The 24,385-nt window shown below is 32.5% G+C and overlaps 1 protein-coding gene and 1 pseudogene across 2 annotated transcripts in view; one reads left to right on the plus strand and one right to left on the minus strand.

Moving 5' to 3' along the window:
• Positions 1–24,385, minus strand: part of LOC145246800 (NAD kinase-like) — a 292,478-nt gene that overhangs the window by 40,847 nt on the left and 227,246 nt on the right. For both annotated transcript variants that reach the window (XM_080108599.1, XM_080108600.1), the window contains one exon: positions 17,380–17,465. In XM_080108599.1, the coding sequence (XP_079964725.1) occupies positions 17,380–17,465 (86 nt within the window). The remainder of the gene's footprint in view (positions 1–17,379; positions 17,466–24,385) is intronic.
• Positions 13,818–13,951, plus strand: LOC145246995 (U2 spliceosomal RNA; annotated as a pseudogene).

Here is a 24,385-nt window from a genome sequence, read left to right on the forward strand (position 1 = left end):
AATATTATAAAAAAAACAATGTTAAACTCCTTAAAAAAAATTGAAAAAAACAAACAAGAAAAAAATGATCGTAATGCAGACGAACGATGTTAAAATTTCTTAAAAAACAAAAAAAGAAAATGCGAATGCGATGGAAATAAAAAAAAAAGAAAAGGTCAATGTGATGGAAAAAAAAAAACAAAAAAAGAAAATGCGAATGTGATGGAAAAAAAAAAAAAGAAAAATGCGAATGTGATGGAAAAAAAAAAAAAGAAAATGCGAATGTGATGGAAAAAAAAACAAAAAAAGAAAATGCGAATGTGATGGAAAAAAAAACAAAAAAAGAAAATGCGAATGTGATGGAAAAAAAACAAAAAAAGAAAATGCCAATGTGATGGAAAAAAAACAAAAAAAGAAAATGCCAATGTGATGGAAAAAAAAAACAAAAAAAGAAAATGCCAATGTGATGGAAAAAAAACAAAAAAAGAAATGCGAATGTGATGGAAAAAAAAAAAAAAAAGAAAATGCGAATGTGATGGAAAAAAAAAACAAAAAAAGAAAATGCCAATGTGATGGAAAAAAAAAACAAAAAAAGAAATGCCAATGTGATGGAAAAAAAAAATAAAAAAGAAAATGCCAATGTGATGGAAAAAAAACAAAAAAAGAAAATGCCAATGTGATGGAAAAAAAACAAAAAAAGAAAATGCCAATGTGATGGAAAAAAAACAAAAAAAGAAAATGCGAATGTGATGGAAAAAAAAAACAAAAAAAGAAAATGCCAATGTGATGGAAAAAAAAATAAAAAAGAAAATGCCAATGTGATGGAAAAAAAACAAAAAAAGAAAATGCCAATGTGATGGAAAAAAAACAAAAAAAGAAAATGCGAATGTGATGGAAAAAAAAAACAAAAAAAGAAAATGCCAATGTGATGGAAAAAAAACAAAAAAAGAAAATGCCAATGTGATGGAAAAAAAAAACAAAAAAAGAAAATGCCAATGTGATGGAAAAAAAAAACAAAAAAAGAAAATGCCAATGTGATGGAAAAAAAACAAAAAAAGAAAATGCCAATGTGATGGAAAAAAAAACAAAAAAAGAAAATGCCAATGTGATGGAAAAAAAATAAAAAAAGAAAATGCGAATGTGATGGAAAAAAAAAACAAAAAAAGAAAATGCCAATGTGATGGAAAAAAAAATAAAAAAGAAAATGCCAATGTGATGGAAAAAAAAAACAAAAAAAGAAAATGCCAATGTGATGGAAAAAAAAACAAAAAAAGAAAATGCCAATGTGATGGAAAAAAAAATAAAAAAGAAAATGCCAATGTGATGGAAAAAAAAAACAAAAAAAGAAAATGCGAATGTGATGGAAAAAAAATAAAAAAAGAAAATGCGAATGTGATGGAAAAAAAACAAAAAAAGAAAATGCCAATGTGATGGAAAAAAAACAAAAAAAGAAAATGCCAATGCGATGGAAAAAAAAAACAAAAAAAGAAAATGCCAATGTGATGGAAAAAAAAATAAAAAAGAAAATGCCAATGTGATGGAAAAAAAAAACAAAAAAAGAAAATGCCAATGTGATGGAAAAAAAACAAAAAAAGAAAATTCCAATGTGATGGAAAAAAAAATAAAAAAGAAAATGCCAATGTGATGGAAAAAAAAAACAAAAAAAGAAAATGCCAATGTGATGGAAAAAAAAAACAAAAAAAGAAAATGCCAATGTGATGGAAAAAAAAATAAAAAAGAAAATGCCAATGTGATGGAAAAAAAACAAAAAAAGAAAATGCCAATGTGATGAAAAAAAAACAAAAAAAGAAAATGCGAATGTGATGGAAAAAAAAAAACAAAAAAAGAAAATGCCAATGTGATGGAAAAAAAATAAAAAAGAAAATGCCAATGTGATGGAAAAAAAAAACAAAAAAAGAAAATGCGAATGTGATGGAAAAAAAAAACAAAAAAAGAAAATGCCAATGTGATGGAAAAAAAAATAAAAAAGAAAATGCCAATGTGATGGAAAAAAAACAAAAAAAGAAAATGCCAATGTGATGAAAAAAAAACAAAAAAAGAAAATGCGAATGTGATGGAAAAAAAAAACAAAAAAAGAAAATGCCAATGTGATGGAAAAAAAAAACAAAAAAAGAAAATGCCAATGTGATGGAAAAAAAAATAAAAAAGAAAATGCCAATGTGATGGAAAAAAAAAACAAAAAAAGAAAATGCCAATGTGATGGAAAAAAAACAAAAAAAGAAAATGCCAATGTGATGGAAAAAAAAATAAAAAAGAAAATGCCAATGTGATGGAAAAAAAAAACAAAAAAAGAAAATGCCAATGTGATGGAAAAAAAACAAAAAAAGAAAATGCCAATGTGATGGAAAAAAAACAAAAAAAGAAAATGCCAATGTGATGGAAAAAAAACAAAAAAAGAAAATGCGAATGTGATGGAAAAAAAAAACAAAAAAAGAAAATGCCAATGTGATGGAAAAAAAACAAAAAAAGAAAATGCCAATGTGATGGAAAAAAAAAACAAAAAAAGAAAATGCCAATGTGATGGAAAAAAAAATAAAAAAGAAAATGCCAATGTGATGGAAAAAAAAAAAAAAGAAAAGGTCAATGTGATGGAAAAAAAAAACAAAAAAAGAAAATGCGAATGTGATGGAAAAAAAAACACAAAAAAAGAAAATGCCAATGTGATGGAAAAAAAACAAAAAAAGAAAATGCCAATGTGATGGAAAAAAAAAAACAAAAAAAGAAAATGCCAATGTGATGGAAAAAAAACAAAAAAAGAAAATGCCAATGTGATGGAAAAAAAAAACAAAAAAAGAAAATGCCAATGTGATGGAAAAAAAACAAAAAAAGAAAATGCCAATGTGATGGAAAAAAAACAAAAAAAGAAAATGCGAATGTGATGGAAAAAAAAACAAAAAAAGAAAATGCCAATGTGATGGAAAAAAAACAAAAAAAGAAAATGCGAATGTGATGGAAAAAAAAAACAAAAAAAGAAAATGCCAATGTGATGGAAAAAAAAAACAAAAAAAGAAAATGCCAATGTGATGGAAAAAAAAAACAAAAAAAGAAAATGCCAATGTGATGGAAAAAAAAAACAAAAAAAGAAAATGCCAATGTGATGGAAAAAAAAAAACAAAAAAAGAAAATGCCAATGTGATGGAAAAAAAAAACAAAAAAAGAAAATGCCAATGTGATGGAAAAAAAAAACAAAAAAAGAAAATGCCAATGTGATGGAAAAAAAAAACAAAAAAAGAAAATGCCAATGTGATGGAAAAAAAAAACAAAAAAAGAAAATGCCAATGTGATGGAAAAAAAAAACAAAAAAAGAAAATGCCAATGTGATGGAAAAAAAACAAAAAAAGAAAATGCCAATGTGATGGAAAAAAAACAAAAAAAGAAAATGCCAATGTGATGGAAAAAAAAAACAAAAAAAGAAAATGCCAATGTGATGAAAAAAAAAAACAAAAAAAGAAAATGCCAATGTGATGGAAAAAAAACAAAAAAAGAAAATGCCAATGTGATGGAAAAAAAACAAAAAAAGAAAATGCCAATGTGATGGAAAAAAAACAAAAAAAGAAAATGCGAATGTGATGGAAAAAAAAACAAAAAAAGAAAATGCCAATGTGATGGAAAAAAAACAAAAAAAGAAAATGCGAATGTGATGGAAAAAAAACAAAAAAAGAAAATGGCAATGTGATGGAAAAAAAAAACAAAAAAAGAAAATGCCAATGTGATGGAAAAAAAAAACAAAAAAAGAAAATGCCAATGTGATGGAAAAAAAACAAAAAAAGAAATGCGAATGTGATGGAAAAAAAAAATAAAAAAAGAAAATGCGAATGTGATGGAAAAAAAACAAAAAAAGAAAATGCGAATGTGATGGAAAAAAAACAAAAAAAGAAAATGCGAATGTGATGGAAAAAAAAATAAAAAAAGAAAATGCCAATGTGATGGAAAAAAAACAAAAAAAGAAAATGCCAATGTGATGGAAAAAAAAAATAAAAAAAGAAAATGCGAATGTGATGGAAAAAAAACAAAAAAAGAAATGCGAATGTGATGGAAAAAAAAAATAAAAAAAGAAAATGCGAATGTGATGGAAAAAAAACAAAAAAAGAAATGCGAATGTGATGGAAAAAAAAATAAAAAAAGAAAATGCGAATGTGATGGAAAAAAAAACAAAAAAAGAAAATGCGAATGTGATTGAAAAAAAAAAACAAAAAAAGAAAATGCGAATGTGATGGAAAAAAAACAAAAAGCGAACAACTTCTTAAAAAATCTGAAAAATAAAAACCAAAAAAAAAAACAGCGAACGTGAAAAATGGCATAAATAACCTTGTTTTAATATTAAAACTTTACAAATCGAAAAAAAAAAGACATCTCACATCACGATTTGAACTTGCAACCTTTAGATAATGACGCTGCGCTAACTGAGCTAAGAGGACGTTGACAAAATTAAGTCGTTTTTTTTTTAATATTTAAACTAATTCAAGTTCCGACGTCATTTGCGCATGCGTAGAAGCCATCTTGAAATGAGGGAATGTTTTTTTGCTACCCCCTCCCTATACAAAAATGGCCAGTTTAGGGTGAAGGAATTAATGTTTTTGGCCAATTTTTCGATATTTGTCGTCCAAGATGTCGAGCTTGAAAATTATACCAATCTTGTAAAAATCCGTTGCCTCTGGCAAAAGTTTTTGCGAGACATACAAACACACACACATTTTCACTTTTATATATATACTAGCGAGGAGTAGGATCGAAGCAAAACCCCTGAGGCGAAGTTTGAAAATAAAATCGGCCAGCCAGAAGTGAAAGATGTTTGAAAATCGTTGAGCGTTACGACGACAACGATGACGATGTAAGCATTGTTATAAGCGAAGTAAGAAAAGAAAACGTTTTAATTAAGCGAGGGGGGGGGGGTAAAACACACACAAAAAAAAACGTGAAAAATGGCTTAAATAATACCGGGTTCGATATTTAAATTTAAAAAATCAAAAACATCTCACACAACGATTCGAACCCAAAACGTTTAGATAATGAACCAAGGCCTTAACTACCTGTGCTAAAGCGGCGTATATAAACTTTGTTCGGTTTATCAACTATTTAAAGTAAATCAGGTCATGACGCCATCTGACGCATGCGTTGTTGACCCTCCCCCCTGTCGAATCTGTCTAGACATCTCTCTCTCTCTCTCATTCACTTCGTCTTCCTTACTCTAAAGACTGGAAAATGGCGTCTGGCTGTTTTTATTTTTAAAAACTTCGTTCGTCAATATTTTTTGTAAGCGTATTTTTTTTTTCTTTTACTTCACATGTTTCGCTTGTTATTTTTCGTTTAACTATCGTATCTACCTATTTTGAATGTGGTAATAACTTTGGTAACGTTGCCATAGCGTAGAAGTTCATAGTTTGGCTTTAATTAATTTTTTTTACCGATAACAACATTTTTAAATTGTAAATTCCGACGGCCATTAGAGGTTGCTGACGTCAAGATCACGTGACATGACTCAGCGGGTTTTAAATACAAGTTGACCCAAAATAAACGGCCGCGTGTATACTTTATGTATAAGAGTTGGCAGCCGTATTTGTTGGGGCAGTTATAAATCGATTTAAAAATATGTAATGTTTAACATTAAAATGTCATTTTTTTTGGGGGCCCCCCCTGCAGAAAATCGATCAGTTGACGCACTTCTGATGGTCACTTTGGGCCGATTTTTCGATATTTGACGTCTGGAAGGTAGGGCTTTCATATGAGACCAAGTTTGTGAATTTTTGTTGTGTCTGTCGAAAGTTTTTAGCAGACACACAAACACACAAACATACATACATTTTCGCTTTTATATATATACAAGCAGGGCTACCCGGCGTTGCTCGGGACCGTATAAACAATGAAAAAACAAAAGCAGATATTGAACATATGTTTTATTCTTAGGGGAGAGGAATCTTTCATCTCAAGTTTTAGCGTTACAAACATTTGTCTTTTATATATATAGATAATGACAGGTTTTTTTGGGGCCCCCCCTCGAAGATAACTGATCAGTTGACCAACTTCTAGTGGTCCGTTTGACGTGAAATTTCGATATTTGTGATGGGGCTTCGATATGATACCAAATTTGTCAAGTTTGGTTCCGTCTTTCAAAAGTTTTAGCGTTACAAACAAACATACATACATACACACAGACGTTTGGCTTTTATATATATAGAAGACTAGCGAGGGGTACCCGGCGTTGCCCGGGTGTTTGTAGGTGTGTGTGGTGTTAAATAAAAAAGAAACTGGGGGGGGGTAGGATCGAAGTCGAAGCCCTGAGGCGAAGTTTGAAAATAAAATCGGCCAGCCAGAATGAAGCATTGTTATAAGCGAATAAGTGAAAGATGTTTGAAAGTCGTCGAGCGTTACGACGATGACGATGTAAGCATTGTTATAAGCGAAGTAAGAAAAGAAAACAACATTTTAATTAAGCGAGGGGGGGGGTAATCAAAACATCGAAAAAAAAAACACAAAAAAACTAACGTAAGGCAAACGAACGATGAAAACAGTAAACGAACACGTGAAAAATGGCTTGATTAAGCCTGTTTCAATATTAAAATTAAAAAAATCGGTGCGTACCCGGGTGTTTTGGGGTGTCGCTAAGAATAAGCGAAGTAAAAAAAAAAAAAAAAACAGGAAAACGAACGTTACGTGAAAAATGGCTTAAATAATACAGGGTTCAATATTTAAATTTAAAAAATCGAAAAAAACCATCTCACACCACGATTCGAACCCAAAACGTTTAGATAATAAACCAAGGCCTTAACTACCTGAGCTAAAGCGATGTATATGAAATTTGTTCGGTTTTTCAACTATTTAAAGTAAATCAGGTCACGACATCATGACGTCATCTGACGCATGCATTGTTGACCCCCCCCCTCCCTGTCGAAAATTGTCGATTTTGGGGTGAAAAAGTTAACGTTTCTCTCTCTCTTTCTCTGTTTGCGTCTCTCCCTCTCTCTCTCTCTCTCTCACACACTTCGCCCTTCCTTACTCTAAAGAGTGTTACTAAAAATGAAAATAGCGTCTGGGTTTGTTTTTATGTAAAAACTTCGATCATTAATATTTCTTGTAAGCATATTTTTTTTTTACTTCACATTTTTGGCTTGTTATTTTTCCCTTAACTATCGTATCTAACTATTTTTAACGTGCTAATAACTTTGGTAACGTTGTCATAGCGTAGAAGTTCATAGTTTAGCTTGTGTGAGGGTTAAATTTTTTTTTACCGATAACAACAATGTTTTTTAAATTCAGACTGCTATTACAGCTTGCTGACGTCAAGATCATGTGACATGACTCAGCGGGTTTTAAATACAAGTTGACCCAAAATAAATGGCCCCGTGTATACTTTATGTAGAAGAGTTGGCGCCCGTATTTTTGGGGGCAGTTATAAATCGATTTAAAAATATGTAATGTTTAACATTAAAATGTCCCTTTTTGGGCCCCCTCCCCTGAAGAAAATCGATCAGTTAACGCACTTCTGATGGTCTTTTTGGGCCAATTTTTCGATATTTGTCGTCCGGAGGGTGGGGATTTCATATGAGACCAAGTTTGTAAATTTTTGTTCCATTGGTCAAAAGTTTTTAGCACACACACAAACATACATACATACATACATTTTCGCTTTTATATATATACTAGCAGGGCTACCCGGCGTTGCTCGGGACCGTATAAACAATGAAAAAACAAAAGCAGATATTGAACATATGTTTTATTCTTAGGGGAGAGGAATCTTTCATCTCAAGTTTTAGCGTTACAAACAAACATTTGTCTTTTATATATATAGATAATGACAGGTTTTTTTGGGCCCCCTCCCCTCGAAGATAACTGATCAGTTGACCAACTTCTTGTGGTCCGTTTGACGTGAAATTTCGATATTTGTCATCCGGGTGATGGGGCTTCGATATGATACCAAATTTGTCAAGTTTGGTCCCGTCTTTCAAAAGTTTTAGCGTTACAAACAAACATACATACATACACACAGACGTTTGGCTTTTATATATATAGACTAGCAGGGCTACCCGGCGTTGCTCGGGACCGTATAAACAATGAAAAAACAAAAGCAGATATTGAACATATGTTTGCTTCTTAGGGGAGAGGAATCTTTCATCTCTATGTATTATTTGTTTTATCTACCCTAGGACTGATATTGTTCATGTTTTATCCCTAGCATAGGTAATTTACAGCATGTATATGAAATTGTTTTACCTTAGGGAGAAGAGAACAGGTAATATACAACATAATGTGTCTATATTACATCCCTGGCAACGCCTAGAAACCAGCTAGAACATGTATTTCAGTCAATCTTTATTATATCCTGGGCTATGCCGGGAAACCAGCTAATCTCTTTTTAGTGACTTGACCACCAAAATACCTCCCTAAGTGTGTCCTTTCTTTTGAACTTATTAGATATAGGTATCTAGAAATGTGTGTGAAATTTTGTTGAATGCATTGTTCACTATGATTTTCTTATTGTTCTACACAATATCAACTGTAGCGAAATAACACAGTAAACTTAGTGTAGTGTTAGAATAAAGAGCAAAGGAAAAAATTAGAATCATATTTTGTAATTGCAAATCTAAATTTGCTAGCATGTACCAGTATTGGCCAGGTTGTGGAAATTTGGAACTTATAACATATGTAGTGGCCTTTTCCTAGATACCTATTGCTAAAAATTATACTTTCATTTTGTTAGAAAAATCTCTCTTCAGATGCCCTGCATCATTCAAAATAAAAACAAATATTTGTATAATTGTTTCAGTATATTGCTACACAATGTGAAAGTTTTTAACGTTTGTAAAAAAAATCATGAATGTGCTTATATTGCAAAAAAGAAAATATCAGTGCACAGTATTGAAAGTGTTTGAGATTCAAAAGTCTGTAACATTTCTACTAACTTCATAAGATGTCATGTGAGAAACTGAATTGAATATCAAGACATTATCTGAAGCGTTTTTATTTTGGTGTAACATATGTGTTTACAGTGAACCTTAACTTTTAATAAACAGATTGGTATGCAATGACATAGGCTAAGAATCTTTAAAATATATATAAATTGGAAAAATGTGTGAACAAATGAAAAAAAAATGATCCGCTCCACTTGATGACATCAAGCACAGTAATATTTTAGTGAAGAAAATATGAAATTGATGTTCAGTGATTAGTTTGGATGAATGAGAAAATGTAATTGTTTGATGCATAAAAATAACTCAGTTGCTGTATTTGATATTAAGCAGCAAAATATAGTGATTTGAATATTTGGGAAAACATCAAACCAGATTATGTAAAAAGAAAAAAAAAAGATGAAATTAGAAAATATATATTTTATGTTTATGAGTTCTGCCAATCAAAATTTTGTGGCAGAAATTGGGTGATTACCATGCAATTTTATTTTGGTAAAATTCTTAAATTATTAGAATGTTTATTATAATTTCTAATTAGTGACTTGTTATAATCAAAATCCGCCCTAAAGAGTGTCCTTTCTTTTATTAGGTATCAGAGTAGGTATCAAGATTTCTACTTCTATACAAATGTGATATTTCAGATCTGTACATAAAAGATTTGTTGAATATATAGGTTGAGAATTGTTCTGTGTCGCTCTCTCTCACACACACACGCATTCTCACTTTTATAGATATAATAGATAGATTACTCTAGATATATTTCCATATGTCTGAATACCCTATATACAAATTTTCAAATCCGTAGATAAAAAAATTTGTTGAGTATATAGGTTGAAAATTGTTCTCTCTCTCTCTCTCACACACACATTCTCAATTTTAGAGATATAATAGATAGATTATGCTAGATATATTTCCATATGTCTGAATACCCTATATACAAATTTTCTAATCTGTAGATCAAATATTTGTTGAATATATAGGTTGAAAATTGTTCTTACTCTCTCTCTCTCTCTCTCTGGCTACCTCACACACACATTCTAACTTTTATAGATATAATAGATAGATTATGCTAGATATATTTCCATATGTGTGAATACCCTATATACAAATTTTCTAATTTGTAGATAAAAAATTTGTAGAGTGCATAGGTTGAGAATTGTTCTCTCTATCTCTCACACACACACATTCTAACTTTTAAAGATATAATAGATTATGCTAGATATATTTCCATATGTCTGAATACCCTATATATAAAAATTTGTTGAATGTATAGGTTGAGAACTGTTCTCTCTCTCTCTCTCTCTCTCTCGCTCACACACACACACATTCTCACTTTTATAGATATAATAGAAAGATTATCCTAGATATATTTCTATTTGTATGAATACTCTATATACAAATTTTAAAATCTGTAGATAAAGAATTTGTTGAGTATATGGGTTGAGAATTGTTCTCTCTCTCTCTCTCTCTCTCTCACACACACACACACACATTCTCACTTTTATAGATATAATAGATTATGCTAGATATATTTCCATATGTCTGAATACCCTATATACAAATTTTCAAATCTGTAGATAAAAAATTTGTTGAGTATATAGGTTGAGAATTGTTCTCTCTCTCTCTATCACACACATTCTCACTTTTATAGATATAATAGACAGATTATGCCAGATATATTGAAATATGTCTGAATGCCCAATATACAAATTTTGAAATCTGTAGATAAAAAATTTGTTGTATACATAGGTTGACAATTGTCCTCTCTCTCACACACACACACATTCTCACTTTTATACATATAATAGATAGATTATGCTAGATATATTTCTATATGTCTGAACACCCTATATACAAATGTTCAAATCTGTGGATAAAAAATTTGTTGAATGTATAGGTTGAGAATTTTTATCTCTCTCTTTTTCTCTCTCTCTCTCTCTCGCTATCTCACACACACGCATTCTCACTTTTATAGATAAAATAGATAGATTATGCTAGATATATTTCCATATGTCTGAATACCCTATATACAAAGTTTCAAATCTGTAGATAAAAAATTTGTTGAATATATAGGTTTAGAATTGTTCTCTCTCTCTCTCTCACACACACATTCTAAATTTTGTAGTTATAATAGATAGATTATGCTAGATATATTTCCATATGTCTGAATACCCTATATACAAATTTTCTAAACTGTAGGTAAAAAATTTGTTGAGTATGTAGGTTAAGAATTGTTCTCTCTCTCTCTCACACACACACACAAGTTCTCACTTTTATAGATATAATAGATAGATTATGCTAGATATATTTCTATATGTCTGCCTACCCTATATACAAATTTCCAAATCTGTGCCCAAAAATGTGTGGAATATATAGGTTGAGAATTGTTCTCTCTCTCTCTCTCTCTCACACATATTCTCACTTTTATAGGTTATATAGGTTGAGAATTTTTTGCTCTTTCCATCACTCACATTCACACTTTTATAGATATAATACATAGATTATGCCAGATATATTTACATATGTCTGAATACCCAATATACACATTTTCAAATCTGTAGATAAAAAATTAGTTGAATATATAGGTTGAGAATTGTTCTCTCTCTCTCTCTTTCTCTCTCTCTCACACACACATTCTCACTTTTATAGATATAATAGATAGATTATGCTAGATATATTTCCATACGTCTGAATACCCTATATCCAAATTTTCTAATATGTAGATAAAAAATTTGTTGAATATATAGGGTGAGAATTTTCCTTCCTCTCTTTCTCTCTCTCTCTTTCTCACACACACACAAGCTGAAAATTGTTCTCTCTCTCTCTCTGACTCTCTCTCTCTCTCTCTCACACACACACATGGTCATTTTATAGATATAATAGATAGGTTATGCTAGATATATTTCTATATGTCTGAATACCCTATATACAAATTTTTAAATCTGTAGATAAAAAATTTGTTGAGTATATAGGTTGAGAATTGTTCTTTCTCTCTCTCTCACACACACATTCTCACTTTTATAGATATAATAGATTATGCTAGATATATTTCCAAATGTCTGAATACCCTATATACAAATTTTCAAATCTGTAAAGATAGAATTTGTTGAATATATAGGTTGAGAATTGTTCTCTCTCTCTCTCTTTCACACACATTCTCACTTTTATAGATATAATAGATAGATTATGCTAGATATATTTCCTTATGTCTGAATACCCTATATACAAATTATCAAATCTGTAGATACAAAATTTGTTGAGTATATAGGTTGAGAATTGTTCTCTCTCTCTCTCTCTCACTCACTCACTCACTCACTCACACACACACACACACACATTCTACCTTTTATAGATATAATAGATTATGCTAGATATATTTCCATATGTCTGAATACCCTGTATACAAATTTTCAGATCTGTACATAAAAATTAGTTGAATATATAGGTTGAGAATTGTTCTCTCTCTCTCTCTTCTCTCTCTCTCTCTTTCACACACATTCTCACTTTTCTAGATATAATAGATAGATTATGCTAGATATATTTCCATATGTCTGAATACCCTATATACAAATTTTCTAATCGGTAGATAAAAAATATGTTGAATATATAGGGTGAGAATTGTACTTACTCTCTCTCTCTCTCTCTCTCTCTCACGCACACATTCTCACTTTTATGGATATAATAGATAGATTATGCTGGATATATTTCCATATGTCTGAATACCCTATATACAAATGGTCAAATCTGTAGATAACAAATTTATTGAATAGATAGGTTGAGAATTGTTCTCTCTCTCTCTCTCTCGCAACCTTACACACACAACCACACGCAAACATTCTGACTTTTATAGATATAATAGATCGATTATGCTAGATATATTTCCATATGTCTGAATACCCAATATACAAATTTTCAAATCTGTAGGTAAAAAATTTGTTGAATATATAGGTTGAGAATTGTTCTCTCTCTCTCACACACTCACATTCTCACTTTTATAGATATAATGTATAGATTATGCTAGATATATTTCTATATGTCTGAATACCCTATATACAAAGTTTAAAATCCGTAGATAAAAATACGTTGAGTATATAGGTTGAGAATTGTCCTCTCTCTCTCTTACGCACACACACACACACACACACACATTTTCACTTTTATAGATATAATAGATAGATTATGGTAGATATATTTCCATATGTCTGAATACCCTATATACAAATTTTCAAATCTGTAGATAAAAAATGTATTGAATATATAGGTTGAGAATTGTTGTCTCTCTCTCTCTCTCTCTCTCTCTCTCTCTCTCTCTCTCTCTGGCTACCTCACACACACACACATTTTCACTTTTATAGATATAATAGATAGATTATGCTAGATATATTTCCATATGTCTGAATACCCTATATACAAACTTTCAAATCTGTAGATAAAAAATTTGTTGAGTATATAGGTTGAGAATTGTTCTCTCTCTCTCACACGAAACTGTGCGCTCGGCTTCTTCCCCCCCTTCCCACCCCAAATGCTTGGGAAACTGTGCACTGTTTTTGTTGGTTTTCAAGCTGCCTCTTCCCCCCCCCACACACACAGTTTAACAGTAGTAGGAGGTCAAGAGAAAGAGGGTGAGAGAGAGAGAAGAGTAAGTTGGTGAGAGAGAGAGAAAAGAGAAAGAGGGTGTTGGTTTTATATTTTTATTATCGTCTAATATTTTGAAAGCTGAATTTCTAATAAAATGTGCATCTATAGGAGATAATGCCTGGGAATGTGTTCCCCCCCCCCACAGTTTAACAGTGGTGTGACGTCAAGAGAAAGAGGGTGAGAGAGAGGGAAGAGTAAGTGGGTGAGAGAGAGAAAGAGAGAGAAAAAAAAGAAAGACGGTGTTGGTTTTGTGAAAAAAGTTGTTATTTACAATTGTTCGCATTCTTGGCCTTTTGGTCAAGATCAAAGTGTAGTATCTGTTCTTCAGATGCTGCACTTCTATTTCTTGTTCTCTTTCGGTGGAGGAGAAATCCTCCACGACTGAGACAATTTTTATTTTTGTACCTTTTCTCCACGTTAAAAAACGACCCTGGTGTCTAACTCTGTCCCGTGGGGAGGCATAGTAAATAGGTACAATTGTTCGCCATTAGTGGATGTTGACGTCACGTCACGTGACATGACTAAGCGTTTTTTTTTTTTAGTATGAATAACATTTTTTGTTTTAATTATAAAGTCTACACTTAATTTTATAGAAAATGCTGTATATATAATAGAAAAAAAAAATTACTGGTTTTGTTGGATTCAAGTGGATCCCCCCCTCCAGTTTAAGAGATAGCAGGTCACGTGGTAATATACAAAATGGCTAGCGTAAATATAAAGATCGGTTTTTTTATCGACGAATATTTTGAAAGCTGAATTTTTTTTTATTCCTGTACATTTTTTCCTGATATTTTTCGTTAAAACTCTTGTATAAATACTATTTTTAACCAGTTAAATACGTTGGAGACATTGTCATGGAGTTTAATAATCTCTAGAAAAAAGCAGAAGAGAAATTACAAAAGTATCGGTAAAACAAAGTGTTTGTTTACATTTGTTCGCCATTACTGGATGTTGACGTCACGTCACGTGACATGACTAAGCGTTTTTGGATTATGTAATATTAACATTAAAATGACAGGTTTTTTGGGGGGCCCCCCTAGGAGAGAAATGATCAGTTCACCCCCTTTTAATGGTCCGTTTGGTGTGGAATTTCGATATTTGTCATGCGGGTGATCAAGGTTCAATATGATACATAATTTGTCAACTTTGGTTGTGTCTGTCAAAAGTTTGAGCTGACGTCACGTCACGTGACACGTATTGAATAACGTTAAAATGACAGGTTTTTTGGGGGGCCCCCCTAGGAGAAAAACGATCAGTTGACCCCTTTCTACTGGTCCGTTTGACGTGAAATTTCGATATTTGTCATCCGGGTGATCAAGGTGCAATATGATACCAAATTTGTCAACTCTGGTTCCGTCTTTCAAAAGTTTTAGCGTTACAAACAAACATACATACATACATACATACATACACACCGATTTTTGCCTTTTATATATATAGAAGAAGAAGATAGAAGAAGAAGAAGAAGATATATATATATATATATATATATATATATATATACTAGTGGGGGTAATTGGTGTTGCCCGGGAGTTTAGAGGTGTGTGTGCTTTTGGGAAAATTAAAAAAAAAAACCTAAACCTTCTTAAAAAATTGTTGCCCGGGTGTTTGTGTCGGCATGGGGGAGTTTAAAAAAAAAGTTTTGGTAGTTAAGTAGGAAGGGTCGAACCTGAAGCCTTGAGGCGAAGTTGGAAAATAAAGTGTGAAAATACGTGTGATGTTAACTGCTCGGCCAACAATAAATAGTAATGGGAACATGTTTGAATTTATTAAAGTATTGAGAATTGGCAGGTGCCTGCACTTAATGAGGTCAAATATTAGTAGCGGAGTTAACTTTCACTGCGGGGCAGTTTTTTATTTACTGTGGGGCAGTTTTTTTTTTTTTTTTTTTTTTGTTTTTCCAAGATGTTGAGGGGGAAACCAGCTCCCCATGAAAAAGGAATTGTCCAAATTGAATAGCAATTGTCTGATATAAGGAGAAACTCCCCATTGATCAAAGCTGATTGCTTTTGGACATTCCCGGCGATCGTGCCGGGAACGATACTGCCTTAAGCTTTGAATTAGTTTCGCTTTTATACGAAAAAGCCGAATCAACACGTGGCGATCCAAAAATGTGGAATATTAACGTTTCAAAGTCGGGCAAATGAAATAGACAGGCGACCCCCATTGTTAACTCGTAGATATTATGATTTAGACTTGGTATAAAAAGTTTTAAGAATGAGCGCCCCCCCCTCCCGAGAACCCGCCAGAAAAAAGCCTTTTGCAGACATATACAAAAACGCACAAACAAACAAACATACATACATTTTCGCTTTTATATATATATATATATATATATATATATATATATATATAGATAGACTCGCGGGGTTACCCAGCATTGCCTGGGTGTTTGTAAATGTAAAAGAAAAAAATATGTTTGGGTAGGTAGGCTTGAAACCGAACCCTTGAGGTTAATAGGCTGCTGACTACCCACCAAGCTACGATGGCAGAGAAGTGAGAATGTGTGAAATATAATCCTTAAAAATTGCGTGTTTAATGAGGTCAAACATCATGCTACAGTGAATGAAAAGTGGCAGGTGCGTGTGGAATTTATTTCCGCATTTAATTTTACTGCATGATAGTTTTTTTTTTTGTTTTTTTTACTCAACTTTGTCTGGTTTTGTTTCCCCAATGTGTTAGGGAAAACCAACTCCCCCTTTATTAGGGGAGTGTGCAAACGAAAGCAATTGTCTGATATGATGGTGAAAACTGACATTGACCAAACGTCCATCGATATCTAGATGTTCTCGGCCCGTAGCTGAGAACCGCTCATTAGTTTCACATCCGTTTCGCTTTTATATGAAAAAGCCGAATCAACACGTGAGAAGCCAAAATAGCAATAATTTTGTAAAAGTCGCTGTAAATAAATCTAGCCACGACGCGCGTTTGCATACTCCTCCCAGAACCCCAGCGAAGAAAGCCTTTCTTCGACATAGAAAAACTCTTGCGCACGTTTTGCCTTTTATATATATATATCTATATATATATATATATATCAATTAGTAAAAGCCTGGAAAGAGTGCTCAATACTATTGCAGAGCAATGTAATGAAATGTAATCTATATATATATATATATATATATATATATATATATATATATATATATAGATTACATTTAGTACTTCTCTTCTACAGTTTATAGACTGCACTGAAATAATATTATTTAGGAACTCATTCTTAACATGTTAACTACCAAAAAAACAGCGAACGTTTATCTAACAATTTAATAAACAAAGGACCTCATAAAAATTTAATCTAACTTGAAAATTCTCTGACCATTAAAATTTTTTAAATAAATCTCACAAAAAGCTTCTTGAATCAGTGCTGATTATAAATTGACACAGCTTAATAGTCTTTACAATGGATCTCCTTTTTAATCTAAAAAAACAAAAACAAAATGCTAAGACAAAACCTAAATATTTTTACACCACATTCTCCATAAAACTCCCACTCCAATGAATAAATTTTACCATATCTATGTAAAAATCTTCTTCGGAATAAGGATTTTAGTGCTTTTTTTTTTTTAAGTCTGTAGTTTAAAACAAACAAAAAAAACATTCATTACACATATTTCAAATTGTAACTATGTTTTCAGTTAATCTTGAGAAAGTTGTTGAACAATAAAGATGAAACATTGAACATATAAGCAATTTTTGGTTTTCTTTTTCTCATTTTCCAAATATATTGAAACAATTATACAATTCAAATTGCAATGCTCTGTTAGAAAAAAGGGGTGGAAGGGGTAATATTTTAGCAGTAATTAAAGATTTGTGAAAAATAATAAAAATCTGATACCTGAAAAAGTGAAGCTGCATACATTAATGTACCGTCGCCACCCAAGCAGATCACAAAATCGATTCGGTCAGTCAAGTCATCTTTATCTGAAAAATAAAATTAAGAAAAATATTGTATTGTTGAACTCATAGGTCTTGGATTCTACAAAAATGTTAAATGTTAACTTAGTGACTGTTTACTTAGCAACTTGTGACAGGAGGAGTAAGGGACTTAGAAACAATGAGTCAAATATTATATAAAAATCACTGTGTGTATGTGTGTGTGAGAGAGAGTGTAAGTTCCTTCCTCATAGGTTTTCAAATGGCTGAGCTGATCTTTTGCAAATTCCACACAAAGCTAATTTATATGCCTAGCAGTGTTCTTAGATATGTTTTGTACATACATCTGATAAGCATCGAAAACTGAAAATATTTCTTATAGATAAAAAAGAATAATTTTTACAGGGGTATATATTTTATGTTACACTGGCCAAGGGAGATAATAAAATTTCAGCAAATCATTTTGCCTTAAAAAAAAGAAAAAAAAAAAAAGAAACCCAGATTTATTATAATCTGGAACTTCGAATAATCCCTGTTTAAGCTTGGGTGTATGTATCTCACCATTTTGTTTTAATTTTTTCTTATTCAATTTACAATAAAAGATGAGGTACCATTTAAAATCGCAGCAAATCATTTCTTCATTTGTATATTTTAAAACTAAACATTAATCAGAAGTGACTTTTCCAGTGCATTCATTGTAAAGCCCAAATATCAGCTGACATGATATTGTAAACAAACACAGACAGAATTTGATGAATGACATTATCATTATTAGTTTTTTAAATTTTTTTTACGAATTAGTCCACCGGACAAATTATTCCTCATAACATAATAATCGATAGAGGATTGATTCTAAAATAATACATATGCAATCTGCATGAATTAAAATATCATATTTAAGCTTATTGTTACTGCCGCGCAACACTGGACTGCCAGGTAGTAGTCAAATAAATGGGCCTGCCTATTATGGTTTCAAATTGAGTTGAATAGAATTTTCTTTGATTCCTACAAATAAACGACCTGTGAAGGAAATAATGAAATTGAAGAAACATTTAATGTTTTTACAATAGCAATAGTTCTCTATTTGCCCAGAAGAGAATATTATTAAAATAAAGAATTTTTGTTTTTATTTTGACCATAAAAATTTTGTCTTGAGCACGTAGTACAATGGGGAAAGGAGTGGCTGGTTACTTTTAATGCATCTAAAACCAAGCTTTCTCTCTTTACATCATCAACATTCTGATCCACATCTGGCATCAATTGAAATGAATGGCTCTCGTCTTCAGGAGGCCTCAAGTTTTGACAAGCTTCTGGGCTTGACCTTTACTCCTGATCTTAAATGGAACACGTACATCAAATCTGTTGCCAAGGCCACTGGAAAAATGGTGGGATCTTTCTATCGATCCGGTAAATATCTCACTGCTGATGCTATTCTCTATCTATATAAGAGCCAGGTATGTCCAAGGATGGAATATTGTTGCCACATCTGGGCAGGAGCTGCTAGAAAGGACTTGTCCTGCCTTGATAGAGTTCAAAATAGACTTCGTAGCCTCGTAGGAGATGTCCTTTTCTCTTCCTTGCAACCTCTATCTCACAGAAGAGATGTTGCGAGTTTGTCTCTGATGTATCGTTATTTTCATGGAAGGTGTTCAACTGAGCTTCAATCTATGGTCCCCCCTCGCCAAACTTTCACAAGAAACACTCGTCTAGCTGTAAACACTATCAATAATTTCCCCCACTCTTTATCTGTACCTAAACCTAAACGTAGATTCCATGAACAAAGCTTCTTTCTTAGAACTGCACGCCTGTGGAATTGTCTTCCGTTTTCCTGCTTTCCGGCTGACTACAATATGGTTGTGTTCAAGTCTAACGTAAATAAGTTCTTGATGAGCCGTTCTATATAAGTTATCAAATTTACCAAATTTTCATTACTAATGATTACTATATTGTCCAATGTCTACTGTACACTCATTAACTCTTATCCTTGAGTGGCCTCGTGGCCTTGATAAGTGGTGATTCCTATGTAAAAAAAAAAAAAACATTGCTTGAACAAAACCAACCACTTGTTCGCAAAGCCTATCAGACATGTTTTAGCACACTGTTAAAAAGCTTTCTCACGACCCACAAAAGCAAAATACAGGTTGTTGTTCTTACAAAGACACTTCTCTTCCATTCGTCATAGAATAAATATAGCACAAGTGGTATTTTGCACAGACATAAAACAAACCTACATTTCATTCATACTTATCCAACTTCATATTTGCTGCTTCATTATTCTCATAACTACTTTCAAGATGCGATTCATCAATCATAATTACATCTAACGTTTCCTTTTTACTCATTTAAGAATTCACAATTGGATTAAGTTTTCAATCCTCTAGGATAACTACTGATTTGTCAAGTCTGATCAAATGTATAAAAAAAAGAGTTCAGCTATTTTATCACTAAGAAGAGGATAGATGAGAAAAGCAACAAATGAAAAGAATCAGAGAGAAAGAGATAGAGAAAGAAAGGGATAGAGAGAGAAAGAGATAAAAAGATAGAGATAAAGAAAGAGGTGGAAAAATAGAAAAGAAAAAAAAAAGAGAATTTGTATTATTTGAAATATTTAAACTATTCTTATCTTGGTTGTAACCTCAAACTTTAAATTGACCTTGTGAATCTGTTATATTAAACCCATTATTTAATCTATAGTATCTAGTACAGACATAAATACAATATGAGAGCCAATAATTATAAATAGCTTAGAACTCGCAATATGAGTAATGGTAATAAAAGAAAACATAATTCTATCATCATAAGTAATAATGCCGTGCTGTATGTTTAGGCAAGATTAGGTTTTAGTTCAAAATTCAAGCTAGAATTGTCCACATAGTCACATTGCCTAATTGTTAACAATCGACAGACTTTTGAAATTCAATAACATTTCTATCATGTCATGGCTAACAGAATGAGAACAATCTACCCTCATAGTTATTTTAAAATTTCTTAGAGGTCCTCGAATCAACTAGAAAATTCTAAGCACAAAAATGATCAAATTTAGAAATACTATTTTTAAATATATATCAATACTATTTGAAGTAATTTCAATTAGTACAACTTCAATGTTGTACTAATTGCAATTAATCCATCTAATCTATGTATATAAAAGCGAAAATGTGTGTATGTATGTTCGCTTTTGGTGTATGTCCAAGAAAGGCTTTTTTCAGAAAAGCAGTTGGTTGGCTCACAACTTTTTAAAACTTTTTATATGACATATAAATCATAATATCTCCATGTTAACAATGGAGGTCGCCTGTCTATTTAATTTGCTCGACTTTGGGAAGATAAATATTCAACAGTTTTCCCTCGCCGCATGTGGATTAGGCTTTTTCCTATAATAAAAACGACACTAATTCTGGCGGTATTTTTCGAGTGGCTATCACCAGAAATGTCCAAAAGCAATCAGCTTTGATCAATGTGAAAACAATTGCTATTCAATTTGGACAAGAGGAGCTGCCCCCCCCCCAACATCTTGGGAAAATAAAAATAAAAAAAAGCGTTCAAGCAGTAAATGAAATGCTATCCCACAGTCAAAGTTGACCTCATTAAGTCATTAAAATGTGGACCTGCCAAATCTAAGTAATTAAATAAATTCAAACGTGTTTCCGTTAGTATCTCTCGGTGGCCCAATGGTTAATGTCGCACGCTTTTTTTTTCACACTTTAATTTTCAACTTCGCCTCAAGGGTTCGGGTTCGATCCTCATACTCACCTACTAAAACCTTTATTTTATTTTAACTCCCCCCCTAACAGAGTTTTGATTTACCCAAACGACACACACCTCCAAACACCTGGACAACGCCGGGTACCCCCCCCCGCTAGTCTACATATATAAAAGCGAAAATGTGTGTATGTATGTATGTATGTATGTGTGCATGTATGTGTGTGTGTGTGTCCACTAAAAACTTTCGACAGGCAGAACAAAAATTCACAAACTTGGTATCATATTGAAGCTCCATCTTTCGCCCGAAAAATATCGAAAAATTGGCCAAAAACGTTAACTTTTTCACCCCGAAATAGACAATTTTCTACGGGGATGGGGGGTCAACAAAAACCGTCCTCTTATGACGACGACCGGTTCTACGCTTGCGTCAGATGACGTCATGACCTGATTTAGTTTAAATAGTTGAAAAACTGACTAAATTTCATGTACGTCGTGTTAGCTCAGTTGGTTAGAGCGTTGGTTCATTATCTAAACGTTTTGGGTTCGAATCGTGGTGTTAGATGTCTTTTTTTTTTTTTTTGATTTTTTAAGTTTAAATATTGAACCAGTGTTATTTAAGCCATTTTTCACATAACGTTCGTTTTTCTGGGGTTTTTTTTTTACTTCGCTTATTCTTAGGTTTTCATTAACACCCCACAACTGACCACACACACCCAAAAACACCCGTGTACCCACCGATTTTTTAAATTTTAATATCAAAACAGGCTTATTTAAGCCATTTTTCACGTTTTTTTTTTTTGGTTTTAACGTTTGTTTTTCTGTTTTCTTTTTTGTTTTTTCAATTTTTACATTTAACATCGTTCGTTTGCCTTACACTAGATTTTTTTCTCGATGTTTTGATTACACCCCCCCCCCGGATACCCCCGCTTTCTGTTTTCTTTTTTTACTTCGCTTATTCTTACGTTAACAACCACACACACCAACAAACACTCGGGCAACGCCGGAAATCGACAATTTTCCACAGGAGGGGGGGGGGGGGTCAACAGAAACGTGTTTCTCGTAACGATGCCCGATTCTACGCATGCGTCAGATGACGTCATGACCTGATTTACTTTAAATAGTTGAAAAACCAAACACATTTCATCTCCGTCGCTTTAGCGCAGTTGGTTAGCCTGTTTGTTCATTATCTAAACGTTTTGGGTTCGAATCGTTGTGCGAGAGGTTTTTTTTTTTTCGATTTTTTAAATTTAAATATTGAACCCTGTATTATTTAAGCCATTTTTCACGTAACGTTTGTTTCCCTGTTTTTTTTTTTTTTTTTTTTTTTTTACTTCGCTTATTCTTAGCGACACCCGGGTATCCACTGATTTTTTTAATTTTAATATCGAAACAGGCTTATTTAAGCCATTTTTTTACGTGTTTGTTTGCCTTACATTAGATTTTTTTGTGTTTTTTTATGTTTTGATTACCCCCCCCCCCCCCGCTTAATTAAAACGTTTTCTTTTCTTACTTCATTTATAACAATGCTTACATCGTCGTCGTAACGCTCGACGACTTTCAAATATCTTTCACTAACTCATTCTGGTTGGCCGATTTTATTTTCAAACTTCGCCTCAGGGCTTCAGGATCAATCCTACCCCCCCCCCCCCGGTTTCTTTTTTATTTAACACCACACACACCTACAAACACCCGGGCAACGCCGGGTACCCCTCGCTAGTCTATATATATAAAAGCGAAAATGTATGTGTCTGTGTGTGTGTGTGTGTGTTTGTATGTATGTATGTATGTTTGTGTGTCTGCTAAAAACTTTTGACAGACAACAAAAATTAACAAACTTGGTATCATATGAAAGCCCCACCCTTTGGATGACAAATATCGAAAAATCGGCCCAAAGTGACCATCAGAAGTGCGTCAACTGATCGATTTTCTGCAGGGAGGGGTGGGGGCCCAAAAAAGTGACATTTTAATGTTAAATATTACATATTTTTAAATCGATTTACAACCGCCCCAAAAAATACGGCCGCCAACTCTTATACATAAAGTATACACGCGGCCGTTTATTTTGGGTCAACTTGTATTTAAAACCCGCTGAGTCATGTCACGTGATCTTGATGTCAGCAACCTCTAATGGCCGTCAGAATTTACAATTTAAAAATGTTATCGGTAAAAAAAAAATTAATCAAAGCTAAACTATGAACTTCTATGCTATGGCAACGTTACCAAAGTTATTACCACATTCAAAATAGGTAGATACGATAGTTAAATGAAAAATAAAGTAAAAAAAAGTGAAGTAATAAAAAAAAAAATACGCTTACAAAAAATATTAACGATCGAAGTTTTTTTTAAAAATAAAAACAGCCAGACGCCATTTTCCAGTTTTTAGAGTAAGGCAGACGAAGTGAGAGAGAGAGAGAGAGAGAGTGAGAGTGAGAGAGAGATGTCTAGACAGATTCGACAGGGGGGAGGGTCAACAATGCATGCGTCAGATGACGTCATGACCTGATTTACTTTAAATAGTTGATAAACCGAACAGACTTTATATACGCCGCTTTAGCGCAGGTTCATTATCTAAAGGTTTTGGGTTCGAATCGTGGTGTGAGATGTTTTTTTTTTTCGATTTTTTAAATTTAAATATTGAACCCTGTATTATTTAAGCCATTTTTCATGTAACGTTCGTTTGTTTGCCTTATGTTATTTTTTTTTGTGTTTTACCCCCCCCCTCCCCGCTTAATTAAAACGTTGTTTTCTTTTCTTACTTCGCTTATAACGATGCTTACATCGTCATCGTCGCTCGACGACTTTCAAACATCTTTCACTTCTGGCTGGCCGATTTTATTTTCAAACTTCACCTCAGGGGTTCGGCTTCGATCCTACCCCCCCCCCCCGGCTTCTTTTTTATTTAACACCACACACCCCTACAAACACCCGGGCAACGCCGGGTACCCCTCGCTAGTCTAATATATAAAAGGCAAAATGTGTGTGAGTGTGTGTGTGTTTGTATGTCCGCTAAAAACTTTTGACAGACAGAACAAAAATTAACAAATTTGGTATCATATTAAAGCTCCACCCTCCGGATGACAAATATCGAAATTTTGGCTCAAAAGGACCACTAGAAGTGGGTCAGCTGACCGATTTTCTGCAGGGGGGGAGGCCCCCCTCCAAAAAAAGTGACATTTAAACGTTAAACATTATGTATTTTTAAATCGATTTATAAGTACCCCCCAAAAACACAGACCCAGTTTTTTTTTTGCGTCACCCTGTAT

The sequence above is a fragment of the Euprymna scolopes genome, chromosome 24, assembly GCF_053919585.1.
Source record: "Euprymna scolopes isolate OS-2025 chromosome 24, ASM5391958v1, whole genome shotgun sequence".
In the NCBI taxonomy this organism is placed as follows: Eukaryota; Metazoa; Mollusca; class Cephalopoda; order Sepiida; family Sepiolidae; genus Euprymna; species Euprymna scolopes.